The sequence below is a fragment of the Amyelois transitella genome, chromosome 9 (assembly GCF_032362555.1).
Source record: "Amyelois transitella isolate CPQ chromosome 9, ilAmyTran1.1, whole genome shotgun sequence".
Classification (NCBI taxonomy): Eukaryota; Metazoa; Arthropoda; class Insecta; order Lepidoptera; family Pyralidae; genus Amyelois; species Amyelois transitella.
Genome location: NC_083512.1, coordinates 11374190 through 11396449, shown reverse-complemented (window position 1 = coordinate 11396449; position 22260 = coordinate 11374190). Strand labels below are relative to the sequence as shown.

General features: G+C 36.3%; 2 protein-coding genes across 2 annotated transcripts; both read right to left on the bottom strand.

Moving 5' to 3' along the window:
* Positions 1 to 6929: 6929 nt before the first annotated feature.
* Positions 6930 to 9407, bottom strand: LOC106132482 (flexible cuticle protein 12). The gene is made up of 3 exons (XM_013331908.2): positions 9357 to 9407; positions 7989 to 8107; positions 6930 to 7195 (listed from the first exon to the last, which is right to left on the bottom strand). Exons 1-3 carry the CDS (start codon positions 9363 to 9365, stop codon positions 7003 to 7005), a joined length of 321 nt encoding a protein of 106 aa, XP_013187362.1. The 5' UTR covers positions 9366 to 9407; the 3' UTR covers positions 6930 to 7002.
* An 8520-nt stretch (positions 9408 to 17927) lies between these two features.
* On the bottom strand, positions 17928 to 19207 carry LOC106132481 (flexible cuticle protein 12). The gene is made up of 3 exons (XM_013331907.2): positions 19144 to 19207; positions 18596 to 18717; positions 17928 to 18275 (listed from the first exon to the last, which is right to left on the bottom strand). The coding sequence occupies exons 1-3, from the start codon at positions 19150 to 19152 to the stop codon at positions 18083 to 18085; spliced, it is 324 nt and encodes a 107-aa protein (XP_013187361.1). The 5' UTR covers positions 19153 to 19207; the 3' UTR covers positions 17928 to 18082.
* Positions 19208 to 22260: the final 3053 nt, after the last annotated feature.

Sequence of the window (22260 nt, the reverse complement as noted above, 5' to 3'; positions counted from 1 at the left end):
AAATTCAAAAAGTACATTAAAGATGAGCTTTGTAGAAAAGCCTATTACAGTACGGAGGATTATATTAATGACTAGCTGTGCCCGCGACTTCATCCGCGTCCAGTCTTTTCAAAACTGTTGGTTGGCTCTGTCTACCCCGCAAGGGATATAGACGAGACCATATGTATGTATGTAAACGTAATAAAAAAATTCAATCATCTTCATGTATATTTTGAAAAATATACAGTGAAAAAATCACACAGCACCTTTACATAAAAGAGAAAAATTGAAAAAATCTATCGTTACATAAAAGGAAAATATATTACAAGGCTCTAATAAACACCAATTTTCTCACCTAAGTGGCTAAATTGAATTTCTGCGATCCCAGATACGCATCGAACCAATATCGACTACAGTAAGTATCGACGTTTTCCCATCCCTCGAGGAAATTCCTTTCACCTGATAGAACGGTTATTAACCAATTCGATGTCCATTCCGAACCTAATAGAGGTATAATAAAAGGGTCCAAACTCTCTATTTTTCGTTTATTTTCTCGAAAGGTAAAGATAAAATTTTCTTATTCAATTTGCCTTTTTCCTTTATTTTGTCTTTCGACCTATTTTTTTTTTATTTGTTTCGGATAGATAGTAACTGATATTGTATCTCGATTAAATGAGTAGTAAATGTAATTAAAATGCCTGGCACCGAGTTATTTTAAGGTTTAAGGTTTAAAGAACTTTATTCTCATAAAGAAATTACATTCCACTTAAAATGAGATGAGTAGGGTACATCAAAAAATATTTACAAATCACAAATTAATTATATGGTAGTGGTCGCGATGTGTAGTCTAAGTTTTTTCTTAAATACATTTATGCTCATTTGATCTAAGTTCATTTGGCAACTTGATGTACAGCTGTGCTCCCTCAAATAGTATCGTCTTTTTATGTTATGCTGACCGGCAAATCTACTTATTTATTTAAAAAACGAATTAAGTACTCGTCTCTCTATCTCTCTCTCATCTCTGCGTGTTCCCGGTTACACCCGCCACAGAAGTGTTTCAGGGCCCAGGGTCCAGCTATCTCTTGACCTCACCGTACCTAAAACCACACGGCGCATTCGATAAATTTGACTTTTTAAATAGCAAAGCAAGAACGAAAATAATCTAAAAATACCACATACATACACATAATCACGTCTATATCCCTTGCGGGGTAGACAGAGCCAACAGTCTTGTAAAGACTGATAGGCCACGTTCAGCTATTTGGCTTTAAGATAGAGTTAAGATTCAAATAGTGACAGGTTGGTTGGTAGCTCATCGCCTAAAAAAGAATCCCAAGTATGTAAACATATCCCTTAGTCGCCTTTTACGACATCCATGGGAAAGAGATGGATCCATTCTTTTATGTATTGGTGCCGGGAACCACACGGCACATAAAAATACCACCTAGGTACGTAGCAACAAACCTCAACAGTCTATGTCTGAGAATTTACGTCCTTCGGCTAATGTTAAGATACTGATAAAAAAAGGTACCTAAAACTGATAAGTTTATTGAGATTGAGACATTTAAATGTTATAAAATACTGATAAAGAGTCGGTACGCTGCACCAGTGTCGTTAAAAAAATATCGATTGCTTGGATTTGTTCCAATAATGATTTCACATAGTTCAAAAAATTCATTTATTCATTCATATAAACACGTCTATATTCCTTGAGCCAGCAGTCTTGAAAGACTTCTATGAAGAAAGGCCACGTTTAGCTGTTAGGCTTAATGATACTCGTAGAATTGACGTTAAAAATAGTGACAGGCTGCTAGACCAACGCCTAAAAGAAGAATCCCAAGTTTATAAGCCTATCCTCTAGTCACCTTTTACGACATCCATGGGAAAGATATGAAGATGGAGTGGTCTTATTCTTTTTTATATTGGTGCTGAGAACCATATCATAATGGTTGATAAAAGCCATCAAATAAATCTATTTCTGATTGTACCTCATCGCAAGAAAAGGACAGACTACATCTGCCTCTCTGTCTTACGTTAAAAGCCCTTTAATGACAGGAAAATTGAAAGTTTCTCCAGGAAAAAAGTTGGACAAGTCATAAAAAACGTGGAACGGAGATAACGCGAAAATGATACCATCTTACAAGGTAACAGTTGAAAAAACGTTATAACGTTTTTCACTTTTTGAGGTATTGCGATAAGCGAGTGTTAATAATCGTTTAAGCGCCTCTTCGGTAAGATGTTTAAGATTGACACTTTTATGCACAATCATTATTATGGTGAAATTTTAATGGTTTTTTGCAGATATATTTATCGAAATTTCTCTTCTCAGTGAGTACTAGATTCATGAAAATTATATATAACTCAAAAGTATCTTCAAGTACCAAGTAAAGATACAATTACTTCAAACCAAAATGTAAATGTGTAAACTTTTAAAAAAGGTGTAATGTAGGTTTCGTTCTTTTCGTTTTTCTTTTTGGACAGCACAAAAAGGCGCAGACGATACATACATACCTAAAATAACGTCTATATCCCTTGCGGGGAAGACAGCACCATCAGTCTTAAAAAGACTGATAGGCCTCGTTCAGCTGTTTGGCTTAATGATAGAATCGAGATTCAATTATTGACAAGTATCACCTAAAAGAAATAACCCCGGTACCCTTAATCGCCTTTTACGACTTCCATGGTATAGAGATGGAGTGGCCCTATTTTTTTCTATTGATGCCGGGTACCACACGGCACAGGAGATAATGTAAAAATAAACAGATGACGGTGACTTCTCCTCCCAACCCTCTCCCTTCCCAGGCAAAGGTTAGCGCCGCAAGTTATTGAAATTCATAAATCATACCACCGTATCCAATATGGCGGCCGGTAGACGTGGACTTGTTAACAAATATTTCCGTTGTTCTTACTGAATCTGCGAGTTCTGATGGTGCGGTCTGAGTTAAAAGATTGAGCGGTTCTGTATAGAAATGACACGATAAAGTCAAAACAACATTGTAACATCAATTCCCAGAGCGAATCTGCAGGCTTCGTATAAGTCTTCTGAATAAATATAATGTATACACATCTCAATACAAACCTCACTATCCGGAGTCCATGGTCAAAGGCATACCCCGGGCACCTCTCCAGAGTGGTGAGGATGCAGCCGGGACTAAAGCCAGGAGGAAGAGATACACATAATCTTATTTATACGACTAAGGATTCCGCGGCGTAAAGATGGAATAGGTCTTAACTTTTATAAACTTACTAGCTGTCCCGGCAAACTTTATTTTGCCCTATATAAAAATATACATACATACATACATATGGTCACGTCTATGTCCCTTGCGGGGTAGACAGAGCCAACAGTCTTGAAAAGACTGAATGACCACGTTCAGCTATTTGGCTTAATGATAGAATTGAGATTCAAATAGTGACAGGTTGCTAGCCCATCGCCTAAAAAAGAATCCCAAGTTTGTAAGCCTATCCGTTAGTCGCCTTTTACGTCATCCATGGGAAAGAAATGAAGTGGTCCTATTCTTTTTTGTATTGGTGCCGGGAACCACACGGCACTAATATAATATATTAATACATACATATGTTTTACAATACACATACATGTTTTACGTTGTCTTGGTAACTTAAAAAACGTCTATATCCGTTGTGCCGAACGTGGCCATTTAGTCTTCAAGACTGTTGGCTCTGTCTACCCCGCATGGGATATGGACGTGACCATATGTATGTATGTATGTATGGTAACTTAAACCTTACACACTCGAAAAAGAATCGCTCTCAGCTTATAGCTTGACCCGCTACCACGTACACACGATAGATCAAATGCACCTGTAATATTAACGCGGACCATCGCACGCAGCCGGCGCCGAACAACAGGAATTTGTCAAATATCACAACGGTGTCTTATGATTTTTTGATATGCAGGCATGTGTTTGCCAAGGGGGATTGAGATATACGGATTCTGAAACGCTTTGTGAAGGTTTAATGGCTTTGTTCTTTTGACTGTTTCTTTTTTTTTAAAAAAAAAAAAAAGGTTGTAAATTTATTTGATGCTTATGTCCAATGGTTCAAGTCAATGATCTCAGTTCGTTCGTTCGTCGAGTCAAAGATTGCACCTACATTGATTGATCTCATACCTAAACAGACGCAGACGCAGTTTTTAGCGCGCGAAATAATATCGCTGTCCCGCTTAACGTTATAATAAAAAGCGGAGCTACGATAGACAGGTGCGCGTGTCATACAATGCTGGATGGAGAATTTTACTAACATCATCGTCATATAATCACGTCTACCCTTGCGGGGTAGTCAGAGCCAGCAGTCTTGAAGATTGGCCACGTTCAGCTGCTAGGCTCAATGATAGAATTGAGATTCAAATAGGTAGTGACAGGTTGCTCTAGTCCATCGCCTCAAAGGAGAATCTTAAGTTTATAAGCCTATCCCTTAGTGGCCTTTTACGACATCCATGGGAAAGAGATGGAGTGGTTGGAGCTAAGAGATACTATTCATTTTTATACTGGTGCCGGGACCCACACGGCACAATTGTACTTACACGCGAGTTACTTGAAATCAACACTTAAAAAACTATAAATACTGTAAAAAACTCCTGATTATTGTTTTCTTCAGACCAGAATTTCATCAAAGATTTCCTTTTATATGTAATATCCTAGAAGTATATCACAATTTTAATCATAATTCCAAATATAGGGTGAACGCGGCCATTCAGAATTTTCGAACCTACTGGCTCTGTATTCCCCGTAAGAGATGAAGACGTTATTATCTGTACAGTATCTAGAATCTTTGGCTCGTACCCAGCTGTAGTTGGTACGGAATGAATGTAGCGTCCTGTAGGAGTAATAAACCCTAACATTAACACCTCAAGTCTTTGATGCTACGACGCCATCTTCGAACGCTTATCTGTAAACGCCGTGAATACTGCTCTACTTTGAAGAATTATATCTCTTAAAATAGAAAAGAATAGATTATGTCAAAGCTCGGGCCACACATGTTTATCATTAATATAATCCTCCTTGCTGTAATAGGCTTTCCTACAAAGCTTACTAGCTGTATCCGCGACTTCGTCCGCGTGAAATAGTTATTTTGGCCATCATTGAAGGGTGAATAATTTATCCCGTTTTTTTTTCACATTTTTCTTTACTTCTTCGCTCCTAATAGTTGCAGCGTGTTATATAGCCTAAAGCCTTCCACGGTAAATGATCTATTCAACACAAAAAGATTTTTTTAATTCGAACCAGTAGTTTCTGAGATTAGCGCTTTAAATATAACCCTCTACATACATACATATGGTCACGTCTATATCCCTTGCGGGGTAGACAGAGCCAACAGTCTTGAAAAGACCGAATTGCCACGTTTAGCTATTTGGCTTAATGATTGAATTTAGATTCAAATAGTGACAGGTTGCTAACCCATCGCCTAAAAAGAATCCCACGTTTGTAAGCCTATCCCTTAGTCTTAATATAACTCTCTATGTACTCGCATTTGCCAAAATTTCAATGAGAACGATTAGTAGTTTAACATTGTAGGTGTAACAAACAAAATAACCGTTTTTTTTATATATAAGTAGAAATAGGGATGGTTCTGATAAGGATTTTCAAGAGTATATTCTCAAGTAGAGCAACCATCGTGCCATCAGGAAAACACGTACTTACCACAATGGAACTCCTTTTTCGGTTCTTTGTGGAGCATCCTTTGATTACCTTTGATCTAGGTAAGTGCAAGGTACAGATGTGGCGTTAATGGATTATACTGTGCAGACTGTTCTACCTGAAAGCGAGATTTCTATCACAAAGACAAAGGCTTTGTGGAATAAGAATGTCTTTGGTTTTATCTGGAAAACTAGGTTGATTAAATTGTACTCGACTGCATGATAAGAAACTTTACTTTCTTTGAGATAGGTAGTCATTTTGTAGGGGATAAAGTATTGCAGATAGTGATATAAGACATAAATAAATTTTTCCTTTGTGTGTTAAGATGATGCTATGAAGATTTTTAAGTTACAAACATTCTCAATAATTACTGACTAAAGTTAGCAAAATGAAATGTATTTTCCTCCTGCCTCAAGTCCCGGTTGGAGCCTCACCACTCTGCAGAGGAGCCCGGGGTATGCCTTTGACCATGGATCCTGGATTGGACTAGATTACGATGAAATTTGGTATGTAGGTAGCTGAAGACCCAGAATAATATATAGGCTACTTTTTATCCCGGAGTTCCCGCGGATTTGATAGTTTCCATGCGGACGAAGTCGCGGGCGGTCTCTAGTAAGTACTAATATCTTTATACCTACACGATTACTAGGTTTAATGATTTTACAACTTCAGAATTCCAGCAATGACCAATGAATTCGAAAATGTAAATGGCAGTGTAAATGATGACGTTAAGATTCCGCTCGCTAATTTAATTTCCCCAATAAATGCTAATGGTCGAGCAAGGTTTGTCTGAAGCAAGTGATCTTTTGGCTCTATTCTCACCCAAACCAGTCTAGTGACAAAAATTAAGGTGTTACGCATATCAATGAGTATCATTTTGCAACAGCCGCTTCCAGTTTTAATGTCATTATTTGCCAAATTATCTAGCTTTTGCTTAGGACTTTAGAAAATGACAATTTTATTTTCTAAATGTTCATATATTTATATTTAACTTAGAAAAAAGTGAAAGCGTTACACAAGCTATCATTAATTTTGACAGCTTTCGCAGGTGCAGTGATTTATCAGTCCGTCTCTCAAGTTTGATTGCTAGTATGAGAAATAGTCAAAAGGTTTTAGGTGTACTGTCATTAAAAGCTAGTATAGTATAGCTTTAATGCTTATTATTGTTGATATAAATGAGAATTAAGGAAATAGCTTACCTTCTAAAGGATTGAACCGACCGTTATCTGGATAAAACAATGCAATACCGACATTGACACGAGATGGTGAACTTGAACAAAATAAACACGGGAATACAAATCAAAAACGTATGATAACTCTAAATGCTAAAACGAAAATCAGTCAACAACATCCTGGGACTAGAGATTTAGGCAGACTTCGGGATATGAGCACCCTGGGGCTGGAAGCCCAGCTCGTTGGCGACGTACGTGACGGTGTAGACCTGGCCGTCAGGGGCGGTGTAGGCAAACTGACCGCGGACTTCTAAAGCTTCATTTTCTGAGCCAACGTTCTTCAATTGTCCCTGCTCTTGCGCCGATTTGCCGTCGCTAGTCTCGTATCTGTTAAATTAAAAAAAAAGGGTTTGATTCAAAATTTGTAGCGAAATCAGACGATTTGTTTTCAACTTGTTGTCTTGTCTAGTATCTACTTAAGTCAACAAAAATACATCATCGTCAAAATATTATACTAATCTGACTGCGGAGAGTATGGGTGGTGTGCATAACGACAGCTTCAATGAAGTTAGGGAAGAATGATGATGACAATGAAATAATTACAGACAAAGTTGCAGAACCAAAATACTTAAGCCTACTGGTACGACGCTAATGTTCTCCAGGTCACTGCAGTGCAGTTTGTTACCGCTTCTTCCGCACTGACGCTTTGGAAGCGACAGTAAACTTAGTTTTAAGTAATTTAGTTGACGTCAACCAATATTGTGAAACCAAAAGATATAACAATTATTATAATAAATAGTGATATGAAGTATCCCATAAGCTTATGTATAAAATTCTCGTGTCACCATGTTCGTTCCCGTATTCCTCCGAAACGGCTTGACCGATTCTCGTGAAATTTTGTGAGCATATTGAGTAGATCTTAGAACCGGCCAACATTTATTTTTCATACTCCTTAGTGATAAGGGTTGTCCACACTTAACATTTCTTCTAGAAATTACTTAAAAAATATTTATATGGCAAAACAACGTTTACCTGGACAGCTAGTAATGGACATTTTTTAAATTAAAATTTGTCGCTGCGCAGTATGACGTCATTGATAGCATCCTTGAAGTTGATGAATTCGGCCAAAACTATGATGAAGAAAATAAGATGTGTTAAGATACAAAGTCAGAATACTAACGCCCACTGGAACCCATCGACGCCGATGTTCTCCAGGTCGCTGCGAAGGATGACGGCATCCTTGGAGTCGGTGATGGCGGCTGCGGTGGCCACGGCCACGCAAAGAGCGAAGACGATGCACTAACAGAACAAAAAGAACCATAAGCCACAAATTTTGATATTGAATCTAGAAAATAACGTTTAAAAAGATATGTCTACGCTAGTTAGCTTTTTAAGGTTTCGAAGAAAGTATTTTTCAAAGCCTAATTTTATTAGTCGCAGTGTATACCTTTTTACATACATACATACATATGGTCACGTCTATATCCCTTGCGGGGTAGACAAAGCCAACAGTCTTGAAAAGACTGAATGGCCACGTTCAGCTATTTAGCTTAATGATAGAATTGAGATTCAAATAGTGACAGGTTGCTAGCCCATCGCCTAAAAAAAGATCCCAAGTTTGTAAGCCTATCCCTTAGTCGCTTTTTACGACATCCATGGGAAAGAGATGGAGTGGTCCTATTTTTTTTTGTATTGGTACCGGGAGCCACACGGCACATATATCTTTTTATTTTACTCAATTTATTTCTACACTTTGTCATATCAAAAAGCGATACCTTGTACCTTTTTTGAAAATAAAACTCGATTTCTATTACATTTTCATATACATTTTGTGAAATAACAGTAATATTATTTATATTGCTATAATTTTAATTTAAATGAGCTGAGTGAACATTTAACCAACTAATAACAAATTTTCATGGTCAATAAGCCTTTATGAATTAATATTATGTCGTAACAACATATACATCAAAATAATATTTATGTTTGTCTGTTTTTATAGCCCGCGACTAATTGAGTTGCCTCGTAAAAAAAATTATAAAGATATGCGTGCAATGATTTATGATTCCAATTTCATGGCATTCATACGCATTTGCTTGCAAACATTTAAATTAAAAAGATTAGTAAGATACAACAACTTTTTATCTTCACCTTAAATACTTGCTCATGCATTATATTTTGGTACTAACTATTATTTACACTTAAATTTTCCCATTTCACTAGTGTATATTTTATTTCATTTCATAAGTCTGTAGGTTCCAAATTTATTACAACACAAATGTTTGTGAAAAAAGATTCTTAGCTTTTGCTGGAATTGATAATTATAAAGAAAAACTGATATAATTGAAACTCAAATATTATATATATCTAATTTGAAACAAGAATAAGGTGTAGAAAATGGTTTACAAGAAATTATTGTCGAGACTCTAAATTTCTCTAGTAACATGCCTGCATTGCATAAATTACAATTCGATGACTTTACTGTTGATTAAGATTCACATCCAAATCACGACCTTGATCGAAAGATCAGAATTAAAAAATCACTTACGGTTCTCATATTGATATGTGCTGTTGGTTACTAGGTACACTACACTGTGTCTGGAATTTCGGATGCGCATTTATATACCTCGATGATGTTATAGTTTGCATACTTTGCATGCGTTAAAAATTTCAGGTTTTTTTTAAGGTGTTGACATTTGATGACCAATGACTTATGATTGTTTTGCCATTAACTCGTATCCAGTGAACTTTCATGACCTATAGATTTATGTTCATCTTTTTTTATTGTCTTTGAACTTTTAATATTGCAAATTAGGAATTAAGTGACACAATATATTAATTGGCGTTGCATTTTGTTTCATCAAATTGTGTTATCGACCTTTACAATACATTTATTAAAATGTCGATTTAGATTTTAAATGTGGATAATATATGGATAAAAATCCAAACCTACAGAATGGATTTAATAATAATAAGCACTTTTTTGCGCCAGTAATTTGTGTTACTATAGGTATATTAAACTGTTAAGTATTTGTTGTGTCATTATTGTAGGTACCTGAGTAACATACTACTCGTATGTACTTAATGATTGAATTCTAAACTGTTAAAATAAACGATACTTTAGTGCCTAAATTAAGTAAAGATTTTACATCAACTGTTTTCTGACACATTTCCCCTTGTTTTCTTAAATCGTTAATTCTACATTAATAATTCAGTTATGATATTACCCACCTACTTATGGCGAAATACAAATGCACTTGTCAGTCTTATATATATTCGCGAAATTCTTACTAATTCACATGACAGTCAATGGGTGGGTTATGGCGTAGACAAAAGGCGTAACCAAACTTTACCAAACATTACGTTTTCAATTGACAGGCATCAAATAAAGTGTCAAGTAACAATCATCAGGTGGTGCGCACGCGACGCGTAATATACTTATGTCAAAGTGATGAATAGTCCTTGCTTTCGATAAGTTACATAAGTATTAATCGGTAACGCCTTCACATTATATACTTGGGATTCATCTTTAAGGCGATGGGCTCGCATCAACTATTTTAATCTCAATTCTATCATTAAGCCAAACAGCTGAACGTAGCCTTTCAGCCTTTTGATGACTATTGACTCTGTCTACGCCGCAGGGGATATAAACGTGACTATATGTTATGATAGTTTTAAAAACATGTGATTGTGATGGTTTCAATCTCATTACGGCTGGCCCTTGGCCATAAGCCTCTTGAGACAAGGTCTTGGCTCTCAAACTACTTATTTCTGTTTACAAACAAACACTCAACTCGTGTTGGGACATCCGAATTTGCTTCAACTTCAAACATTGCTTTGTTTATGTTTATCTTGTCAAATAGATTAGACATGCATAAAGTAAATATATTTAAGAATACATACATACATATAATCACGTCTATATCCCTTGTGGGGTAGTATCCTACAGTCTTGTAAAGACTGATACGCCCCGTTCAGCTATTTGGCTTTAAGATAGGATTGAGATTCAAATAGTGTCAGGTTGCTAGCCCATCGCCTAAAACAAGAATTCCAAGTTTATAAGCCTACCCCTTAGTCGCCTTTTACGACATCCATGGGAAAGCGATGGAGTGGTCCTATTCTTTTTTGTATTGGTGCCGGGAACCACACGGCACAATACAAAAAGATATTTAGGAATATTTAGTCAAATTTACGGTGAGTGAAAACATCGTAAGGAAACCTGCACATTCAGATAAATGGATTATAATAGTTCAGGTTCCCTTGCAAAGTTGCTGAGGTCAGACGGGAATCGCTTGATGTAAAAGCCCGACATACCTATCCAGTTATCCAGGACATATCCAGGATCAGGATCCTGCTAGCACTGACATTAGCGCGGAAGAATGAATATGAGTTAAGCCAAGCGGCAGTGTCGTGAGGTTACCGGCACTTTAGAATAGGACAACTACGTAGCTTTCCCATGAATATAGGCGACTAAGGGATAGGCTTATAAACTTGGGATTCTTCTTATAAGCGATGGGCTAGCAACCTCCCACTATTTGAATCTCAATTCTATCATTAGGCCGAACAGCTGAACGTGGACTGTCAGTCTTACAAGACAGCAGTCTCTGTCTACCCCGCAAGGGATACAGATGTGCTTATTTGGATGGATGGACTGTTTTTAACGATAATACAATGAAACATATGATTTCTATTCACGCAACGGATTTGAACGTACGACCTTGGCATTCGCTTTCCATGACACCTATGATCTGACGGTTATGTAACCTAACCGGATTGATAGATGTGCCACATAGCACTCTTTCGAAAAGGTAGGTTTACACGAGGCGACTGTGTAACGTGTAAAAACGACCTTTAGTTGGACGGCCATATTTGGGTATTGTTGGTGTATTTATATAGTCACGTGTATACCCCTTGCGGTGTAGACAGAGCCAACAGTCTTGAAAAGGCTGATAGGCCACGTTCAGCTGTATGGTTAAATGATAGAATTGAGATTCAAGTAGTGACAAAATGCTTGCCCATCGCTTAAAAAAGAATACCAGGTTTATAATTCTATCTCTTAGACGCCTTTTACGACATTCATGGGAAAGAGGTGGAATTGTCCTTCCTATTCTTTATCCCATAACACAAATGACAAACTTTGGGTAATAAATATAACTAACTTAGAAGTTAAATAAAAAAGGTTCTATTTAAAAATAATTTTTGGTATCTCACTTTAGATCCACTAAAACTGAACAAAATAAACAATGATTTTATTTTATAATGATAAATAAATAATGATTATATAATCCATAATAGAATTCAAGTAATCTCAATAAGAAAAGAAATAAATCAATACCTACGATTTATATTTTTATAATTTAATATTTAGTATTTATTAGACTAAGTTTTTATAGACTTAGTTAAGATTTAAAGTTAGTTTTATCGCGATGTGTAAACCGACCGCAGACATTCATCTGTGTAAAACCAGTGGCTCATTTTAATTAAATTTTCATTGTTAGTATTTTTTTAATAATTAAAAAAAATCTGTGCCTAATGCCAATTAAGCTTAATAAGTATATTAATTTAATTAATTTGTAAAGCTAACCGAAGTAAAAGATTTCTTCTTTATTCCAACTTTGAATAACCACTCCATATCTCTCCCATGGATATCTTAAAAGGCGACTAAGGGAAAGGCTTATAAACTTGGGATTCCTCTTATAGGCGATGGGCTAGCAACCTGTCACTATTTGAATCTTAATTCCATCATGAATCCATACAGCTGAACGTGGCCTTTCTATCTTTTCGAGACGGTTAGCTCTGTCTACCCCACAAGAGATAAAGACGTGATTTTAATTTTAAAAGTGCAATAATGTTCAAAAAACATAAAGTCTGACACGACATCCATTCAATTCATGACAACTGATATAAATTGGCAATTTATACATTTCTTTACATTCCTCTTTTAGGCAAGGCTTGCCTACGTTCACTTTCGCTAGAGTTGCCGAACTATCGATAATTTTATTATCGATAGTTGACCTCGAAAGTCATCTACAATATCGATAGGCCTGCTCCGACAGTATCAATAGTTAGTTGCAATACTCAGCAGCTTTGCAGCGTTTTCTTAAAACGTCGCAGGTAAGAGAAATGACAGATTCTTAGAAAAATTGATAGAATAAGGACCAACTCTTATTTGGACTAGTTTTACAAGTTAATTCGGACTAATCTATTCGGAATTTGGACTAGTTTTATAAGTTAGTCGTGGGTTTAGCTATAGAGACCAGATCCAGCAAATAGCCGCTAGAGGATTGCGAGCTACTTAACTTGGTTAATGCTGATTATCCAAAGATGACCTGGGGTGCGCTTTAATAGGCCTCCCGGGCTGTGAAGAGGGGCGCCGTGGAGACCGAAACAACATGACGTCACAGCAATACTATCGATACTAGTGCATCAACTCAACTATCCATAGCCAATCGATAATAGACGATACATCGCCAACACTTACGAGTACTTTCGCTTACTCATCGCATGGGAAAGAATGCACCGCGTATACCACAAGACATAGATCGATAACTGTTACGTAACGTCGGGATTTGAACCGGCAACCTTTTAGCGGAGTGCCAGTTTATTGCGTCACACGTCTTAGGACATAGAATACATATTATTTGGTGAAAACCATCTAAGAATTGTATGGCTATTTGAATGAGTTTGGTGTAGAATTCTTCAAGGCGTTTATAAAAGTTATTGGCCTTGGCTTAGCTATTTAGGTCTATTCCAGAAATGTAGCGTATAATATTACTGCTCTAGTTTTAGTCTTTGTTTGTGCTAAATTAATAATTAAACCTGTGAATTTTTTTCGAAGGTTTATTCGTCACAAATAGAACACAAAAAAAATTAATACATTTCTTTTTCTTAACAGTATTTAAGCATATTTAACACCATAAAGACCACAAAAACTTAAGAAAAAAATCTACACTAATATTATAAAGAGGAAAACTTTGTTTGTTTGGTTGAAATGAATAGGCTCAAAAACTACTGGACCGATTTTAAAAATTTTTCACCATTCGAAAGCTACATTATCCACGAGTAACATAGACTACCTATATTTTATTTTGGAAAAAAATAGGGTTCCGTAATAATATATAAAAATAATTGGAAAAACAGCGTTTGCCGGGTCAGCTAGTCACTAAATAAAGAAATATGAAATGACATGAAAAAAACATATCAATAAATAAACGTGTATCTTCAATTTAATTTACAAATTGTACAGTCCCTGCTTAGCATTAACATGCGGGAGTGTGCCCAGAAGGCTGGCAACATAATTACATTTTTTTTAGATATTTTTCGATCGTTCAAAGTCACAATGCAACCGGTCTAGTCTTTGATATGCTCACTATAATTCGGCGGTTCAGATTACATAACTAATCATGTGGGTTGAAAAAAGCCCCGAGCGGTATAACAGTTATAGAACAATAGAGAATTAGTAACAGGTTACAATTAAAAAAAAAACAATAGATGACCCGAAGGGCTATAATGTCAACGACCTGTCGTAGCAGAAATGAACGTGAAGAGTGAATCGGACGATAATTATTAATGTTCTGTGTAAATATACATTTTTATACATACCTTATGTAGGTACTTAAAATCACTTCTCGTTCCCGGCGGGGAAGGCAGGAACTATTTGCCACGATGTTACGATGCTAGTCCATCACCTACAAGAGGAATTAAAAATGTTGGCTCTGTCTACTCCGCAAGGGATATAGACGTGATTATTATGTACAACTAAGCACTAGGAAACAACGTTCTCGAAGTTCCTAAATAAATTAAAAAACCTTACAAGTTTACGGCGAAAATATATAATTGGAAAAGAAAATATGTAATGGAAAGAATTCCAAATGCAAATTTAATATAAGCTACTAGCTGTGCCTGCGAGTTCGTACGCATGAAATAGTTGTTTTGGGCATTATACAGAAGCTCTCAAGGATGAATAATTTTCCCTGATTTTTTTTACATTTTCCATTATTTCTTCGCTCCTAATAGTTGCAGCCTCTCAATAGCTCAAGCCTTCATCAATAAATGGTCTATTCAACACAAAAATAATTTTTCAATTCGAATCAGTAGTTCCTGAGATTAGCGCTTTCAAACAAACAAACAAACAAACAAACTCTTCAGCTTTATAATATTAGTATAGATTCAAACCAATGTGAGACAACGGAACACTAAAATCATTAATAACATACATTTTGAATTATTATTAATGGAAAGAAATATTTCATCAGTTAGTGATGTATATATTTGCATTATATATAATACTAGCTGTGCCCGCGACTGAGTCCGCGTGGAATAGTTATTTTGGTCATCATTGAAGCCCACAAGCATGAATAATTTTCCCCTTTTTTCACATATTCCATTATTTCTTTGCTCCTAATAGTTGCAGCGTGATGTCATATAGCCTAAAGCCATCGTCGATTAGTGGTCTATTCTACACAAAAATATTTTTTTCAATTCGAACCCGTCGTTCCTGAGATTAGCGCGTTCAAGCAAACAAACTCTTCAGCTTGATAATATTAGTATAGATAGTATACATATCGTGAACTTTTGTTCATATGTTAAGGTAGAAATGTCAAGTCATTCCGGCTTGGTAAATGCGTTACTGATGCTAATGTTCTGTTCCAATGTTTTGAAACTTTCATTGTACATACATACATACAATCACGTCTTTATGTGGTCTGCCTATCCCAGTGGGGAAGAGGCGTAATTTAATCAATGTACAATAAAAACTGACACTATATGAATCTCAATTCCAGGTTGCTAGCCTAGCATCGGCTAAAAAACGATTGTTTGTAAGTTTGTAAGCCTATCCCTTAGTCGCCTTTTACGATATCCACGGGAAAGAGATGGAGTGGTCCTATTCTTTTTTGTTGTGGTACCGGGAACCACACGGCACCACTACAAAATAGAATAAGTAAAAATGACACGGCAAAAAATGACATAAGAATAAAAGTCACATTTTAAAATCCAACCTTTTTGGTCATCCCCAACAAGACTGTTGGCTCTGCCTGCCCCGCAAGGGACATAGTATGTAAATTGTCACTGGAACGAAGCCTAGCCTAATACAAACTAGGATAGGCTTGGACAAACTAGTACAAATTGTAACAATCCTATCGCTAACATTTAAAAGGCCTATAAAGCCTTCAATCAGATACGGTTAATTGATGTGTAATACTATAATTTATCTATGACAGATCCTAAATCAGTATCAACTATCCAGTTAATGTGGATGACACTCGATTATGTTATGTAAGAGGGTGAAGGTCAAACGTAAAGGTCAAATCATTTGCGAAAACTAAATAGTTTCGTATTAGTAATTGTGTGAATCTCTAAGGTCGCCTGCATACTTTTGTAATGCGTAATACTTTATTAATGTTTTTTTAAAGGCGTCGTAAATGGCGACTAAGGGTTAGCCTTGTAAACTTGGGATCCTTCTCATATACGATGGGCTAGCAACCTGTCACTATGAGAATCTGAATTTTATCATTGTGGCCTGTCAGTCTACCCCGCAAGGGTATAGACGTGATAATATGTATGTATGTATGTAATGTTTTTTCAATAACTGATTATTTTTGTAGGCGATGGACAAAGAGCTGAGGAGCTGAGCGTGGCCTTTCAGCCTTAAAAGACTGCTCTGTCTACCTCGCAGGGGATATAGACGTGATTATATGAATGTTTGAATGTATGTAATTATAGATAGAGCTATGCACGAAATTCAGAGACTCGTGGGAGACTGGTTATGGATCAAGTCTGTATATACGGGGTAGACAATAAATAGTCTTAGAAAAACTGGAGATTTTAAAAGTCAATCATGGAAAAGGCTTATGAACTTGGGATTCTCCTTGTAGGCGATTGGCTAGCAACCTGTTACTATTTAAATCTCAATTCCATCAGTAAGCCATACAGCTGAACGTGATCTTTTAGCCTTTTCGAAACTATTGTCTCAGTCCACCCCGCAAGGGATATAGATGTGATTATACTTAAGTTATGTATTTATTTTAACAAGTTATTTGAATATACTATTTATGGTAACCGTTAACCTGGTTTTTTTTTTGATGAAATCATTATGTTGCTCAAAATTCATGATATTGTTATTCCAAGGATTTTATTAGAACTTTAAAATTCTAATGAGACGGCTATCGGAGACGGGCCATCCCGGCGGAAGGTCACCGTGACAGATTAACATTTATTAATATTTATTGTATTATTGTATACTTAGTTCAAGTCTATAGTTTGTGACATATTTTCAGGGTCTCAAAACTGTGACTAAATTAAAATCTATTGGACATAGATTTATTTTCAAAATAGGTAACAAGATATCGCTTATTGACGTGAACATAACTAAAGTATTAGCCACATATTTACTGCCTCTTCCAAAACGCAGGTGTATAACAAGGGTTAGCTCGGAAGAGGTTTTATTAAAAATAATAACATTACAACTGTTCAAATTCATTTCCATGTTATAAATATAAAAACAACTTTTTATTTGTACCGTTGAAGACATTTTTTATTATGCATACATATATCTAATCACGTCTATATCCCTTGCGGTGTAGACTGAGCTAACAGTCTTGAAAAGCTGAAAGGCCACGTTCAGCTGTTTGACTTAATGGAGATTTTTGATTATGATTTGTAAAATGCTTTTATAATATGATTTAATAAACAAGCAAATTTTCTCTCGTGTCAGTTATCAAGAGTCTCACGAAATGGATACCTATTCCTTTGTAAATTATCCGTATTCTATATTTTAGTGTTAAGAGTTCAATGGTTTCGGAACTATATCGATAAATGGCTCAATATTATATTCTCGATTACTTATATGTATTCGAGCGTTAATTCTATATTTCTGATTGAAACCGCTCGATTTCAAAAAGATCGATATACAATTAATTAACTGTAATGATTTCGTAGGTTGGTCAAGATTTTGCTCAACACATAATAATCTGGGAGCAATAATAGCGAGGTAAATAAATTTAATATCACACTTTATTTTCACGATAACATTTATCTAACACGTCTTAATGTTACATTATGGTTTAAAATCTCCTGAAATTCGTTACAAAAATTTTAGAAGATTCTACAGGTTCCTCTCGCTTCCTTTTTGAATAAAAAAAAAACAATAAGAGTTACTATAACGTAAATTGTTTTATTAACAACATTGTATCGGATCATATCACAGATCGCTATCTTAAAAGATGGGAGGGGATGAGTATTTTTGGACTAGATTTTTGGGACGGCCGTAGTGACTTAGGGGGCGACGGGCAAATGGGCACCCTGGGGCTGGAAGCCGTTCTCGTCAGCGACGTAAGTGACTGAGTAGACGACGCCGTCGGGGCCGGTGTAGGAGTACTGGCCGCGGACGGAGATAGCCTCGTTTTCACTGCCGGCGTTCTTCAGCTGTCCCTGTTCCTGCTGTGAGATCCCGTTGGAGGTCTCGAATCTGTTGGCGAATTAAACAATTGATGAGATAAAAAAGAGACATTTCAAATACTTATACAGTGGTATAGAGTCGAGCAAGCGTATAAGTTGCGAATTAGGAATATCCTAGTGTAATAATGAACTAAGTTAATCATATTTTCGATTAACAGTAGCCCAGAACGGAAATAAAAAGAACAAAAATGTAGTGATTAATATGAATACTTATTGCATATTTTGTTATAAAATGTGTCGCTTAATCGAATTACTTGAAGTGACACTATTTCATTTATAATTTATAGATTGAGTGATTTAAATTAGTGATCAACGAATTATAAATCTTACCCGTAATTGTATCCATCAACTCCGATATTGTCGCTCTCGTATCTGAGGACCTGGGCGTCAGCATCAGGACCACGCTGGGGGGCGGCGAGGGCGGCGGCCACGAGCATAGCGACAACGAAGAACTGTAATAAAAAAAAATTAAACTCCATCTTTTATTAAATAAACATGTCTTGCAAATTACTGTTTTGGCGCCCCAACTTTTTGGTGCCCCTGGTTTAGATTTATGCTAGTGCCTTTATATGGACACATTTTTATTAAATTAAGGTCAATCGAAATCCATGTGAACTATAATTCCTAACACCACTGATTATTACAAAAAGAAGTCACATTTTATCTTAACATCTGCAGTTAGCACAATAGAAATTAGATCTTTTTTTACTTTTTAACGCGTAAATAATAATAAAAAAAAAATTGTAACACCAAAAGCAACCAATTAAGGTGACAATCCATCCAAATAGCTTATCATTTTAATTAATCAAATTTAAAAAAAGATGTTGAATATACACAAAAACAACCACAGTTTTCAAGCAATCGCGTTACAAACGTACCGATTTCATTTTTAAGTTTTTTTTTTGTTACTGGTCCTGGGACTATTTGATTGAAAGGCAATCGAGCGACTGATGCTGTGTCTGTACCCGGCCTGGCATTTATAGTCGCATGCGCATCTCTGCTAGCAAGGACGCGCGGTGACATTTGAACTTAGAATCTTCTTCGGCCGTACCTATAAAGGTCCAATATGTCCGGTTACGTGGTTACCTGATCTTTAGCTAACATTTCACGCTTATGAGTTATGTCCTTTGTATGTTATAAACATACATACATACGTATGGTCATGTCTTTATCCCTTGTAGGATAGGCAGAGCCAACAGCCTTGAAAAAACTGATAAGGCCACGATAAGCTATTTGGCTTAACGATAGAATTGAGATTCAACTAGCGACAGGTTGCTAGCCCATCGCCTAAAAAAAAAGAATCTCAAGTTTATAAGCATATCTCTTAGTCGCCTTTTACGACATCCATGGGGAAGAGATGGAGTGGTCCTATTCTTTTCTTGGAATCATATGAGTGTAAATGATTTTCCAAACCGGCCGTATTGTTTTTGCAATAATGTATAGAAAATTAACTATATCACCTCATGATTGCTATGCTTGTCTAAAGTAGCGGTTTTCTGCTTCCAATATTATTCAGTTTACCGTCGAAAATAATTGAACCTGTGCCGTGTGGTTCCTGACTCTAATAGAAAAAGAATAGGATCACTCTATCTTCTTTTTCCATGTCGTAAAAGGCGATTTAGATAGGCTTATAAACTTGGGATTCTTTTTTTAGACGCTGGGCTAGCAACCTGTCATTATGTGTGATATGAATGAATTGATGTATTACACAGATTAAGTTAGCCTCGAACTAAGTTAGAGACCCGTGTTACGTGGTATACTAACTCAACGATACTATATTTTATAATAAATACTTGTATAGATAAACATCCAAGACCCAGGAAAAATCATAGAAAGTAAGTTGCTCATCATGCCCGGGATTCGAACCCAGGACCTCACTACGTCACCGAGAATTCTAAGTCATATCCGAAAACATGTGATTATGGCCGAAGACCATGCCCGATTGTTAAATAAACAGAAATTCTAAACAAGACACCTTATTATTTATCTCACGATTTCGCGAAAATGTTTTACGGCAAATTAAACGTAAAATATTTATACTTACTCGTTGTACAGTCTAATACATTTATATTTTTACATTTTAAGCATTTTTATTTTGCTGTGTCAGTAGTTAAAATAAATATCCAATTATATTATAAAAATACCAACATTAATGTTACTTGCGGGGTAGACAGAGATAACAGTCTTGAAAAGACTTTAATATACCACGTACATGCTGTATGGCTTAATAATGGAATTAAGATTGAAATAGTGACGGGTTGTTGTTGAGACTCTTAGCCCATCGCCTAAAAGTCCCAAGTTTATATGTCTTTCCCTTGATTGACTTATACAATATAACAAACACGTGCCGTGTGGTTCCCGGCACCAGTAAAAAAAAGAATAGGACATTTCTTTCCCATGGATGTCGTAAAAGGCGACTAAGTGATAGGCTTATAAACTTGGGATTCTTCTTTTAGGCGACAGGCTAGCAATCTGTCACTATTTAAATCTCAAATCTATCATTAAGCCAAGCAGCTGACCGCGGCCTATTAGTCTTTTTAAGACTGTTGGCTTTGTCTACCCCGCAAGGGATACATACGTGATTAGATGCATGTATGTATGCAAACACAAATTAGAGTATTCACCCAAAAATGCAATAAACTGCCATTTGAAGATGTTGCAACAGGAATGCACCGATCATTATCACTGGTAAGAACAATGAAAATAGCTCGCGAGTCAAAGGTAAGTGCATAATTTTATGGAGATTAGCTTATGAACCGAAATTCCTTTATAATCCTAACATCGGTCGGAGTGGGAAGACCTAGACGAACGTATCTTGATCAAATTAAGGACGTCCTGGTAAAGGGTCAGGTCAAGAGTACCCGAAACCGCCGAGCTTGCATGAAGAGAGTTATGAATATGGATGAAGCGAAGGAAGTATGCAGAGATCGTGGCAAGTGGAAAGAGGTAGTCTCTGCCTACCCCTCCGGGAAAGAGGCGTGATTTTATGTATGTATGTATGTAATCCTAACATCACAAATGTGCCGGCTAATGTTGACTTGATTTCTGAATTATTTATGTGTTGTTTTAAGTAATTTACATGTTTAATAGGTCTACAATTTAAGTTCAAGTTACGATGGCACGTGTAAATTATATTGTTGACAAGATTTTTATTCGAAGTGATAGCAGACATACTTGCTTACATACATGTAATCACGGATATATTCCTTGCGGGGTAGACAGAGCCAACAGTTGAAAAGACTGATAGGCAACGTTCATCTGTTAGGTTGCTAGCCCATCGCCTAAAAGAAAAATTCCAAGTTTATAAGCTTACCTATCCCTTCGCTTTTTACGACATCCATGCGAACGAGATGGTGTGGTCCTATTCTTATTTGATTGGTGCCGGGAACCACACGGCACAACTGAGAGCAGACATGAAAGATATATTTAAAAGTACCTTCTAAGTCCAAACTAATTCATCTTTGAAAATATCTTTAAAATCTTTTCCATGGATGTCTAAAAAGGCGACTAAGGATGCTAATAAACATGGAATTTTACTTAATCTATTGCCACTATTTATATCTATAAAAATTCCCAAACGAGCGAAACCACGGAGCGCAGCTAGTATATTATATCTAAGACTTGTTAATAGCCTTCAATTTTCAGTGCAACGTCAAAAGAAGAACAGCAGGTCCCGATGTTTAGTTGTGACTTGTGACACAAAGACTTGGAAGCGATTTGACCTCTTTAGATCGACTTAGAACAGGAACAATAATGCCGTGTGGTTCCCGGCACCAATACAAAAAAGAATAGGACTACTCCATCTCTTGTCCATGGATGTCGTAAAAGGCGACTTAGGGATAGGCTTACAAACTTGGGATTCTTTTTTAGGCGTTGGGTTAGCAACCTGTCACTATTTGAATCTCAATTCTATCATTAAGCCAAATAGCTGAACGTGGCCATTCAGTCTTTTCAAGACTTGTTGGCTCTGTCTACCCCGCAAGGGATATAGACGT

What these genes read in the sequence shown, in the direction of transcription:
- LOC106132482 (XM_013331908.2), bottom strand. An exon ending in GTCGATGGGTTCCAGTGGGC is followed by an intron (nt 7,196 to 7,988) that starts GTTAGTATTCTG and finishes TTAATTTAACAG; the next exon opens with ATACGAGACTAGCGACGGCA.
- LOC106132481 (XM_013331907.2), bottom strand. An exon ending in GTTGATGGATACAATTACGG is followed by an intron (nt 18,276 to 18,595) that starts GTAAGATTTATA and finishes ATTCGCCAACAG; the next exon opens with ATTCGAGACCTCCAACGGGA.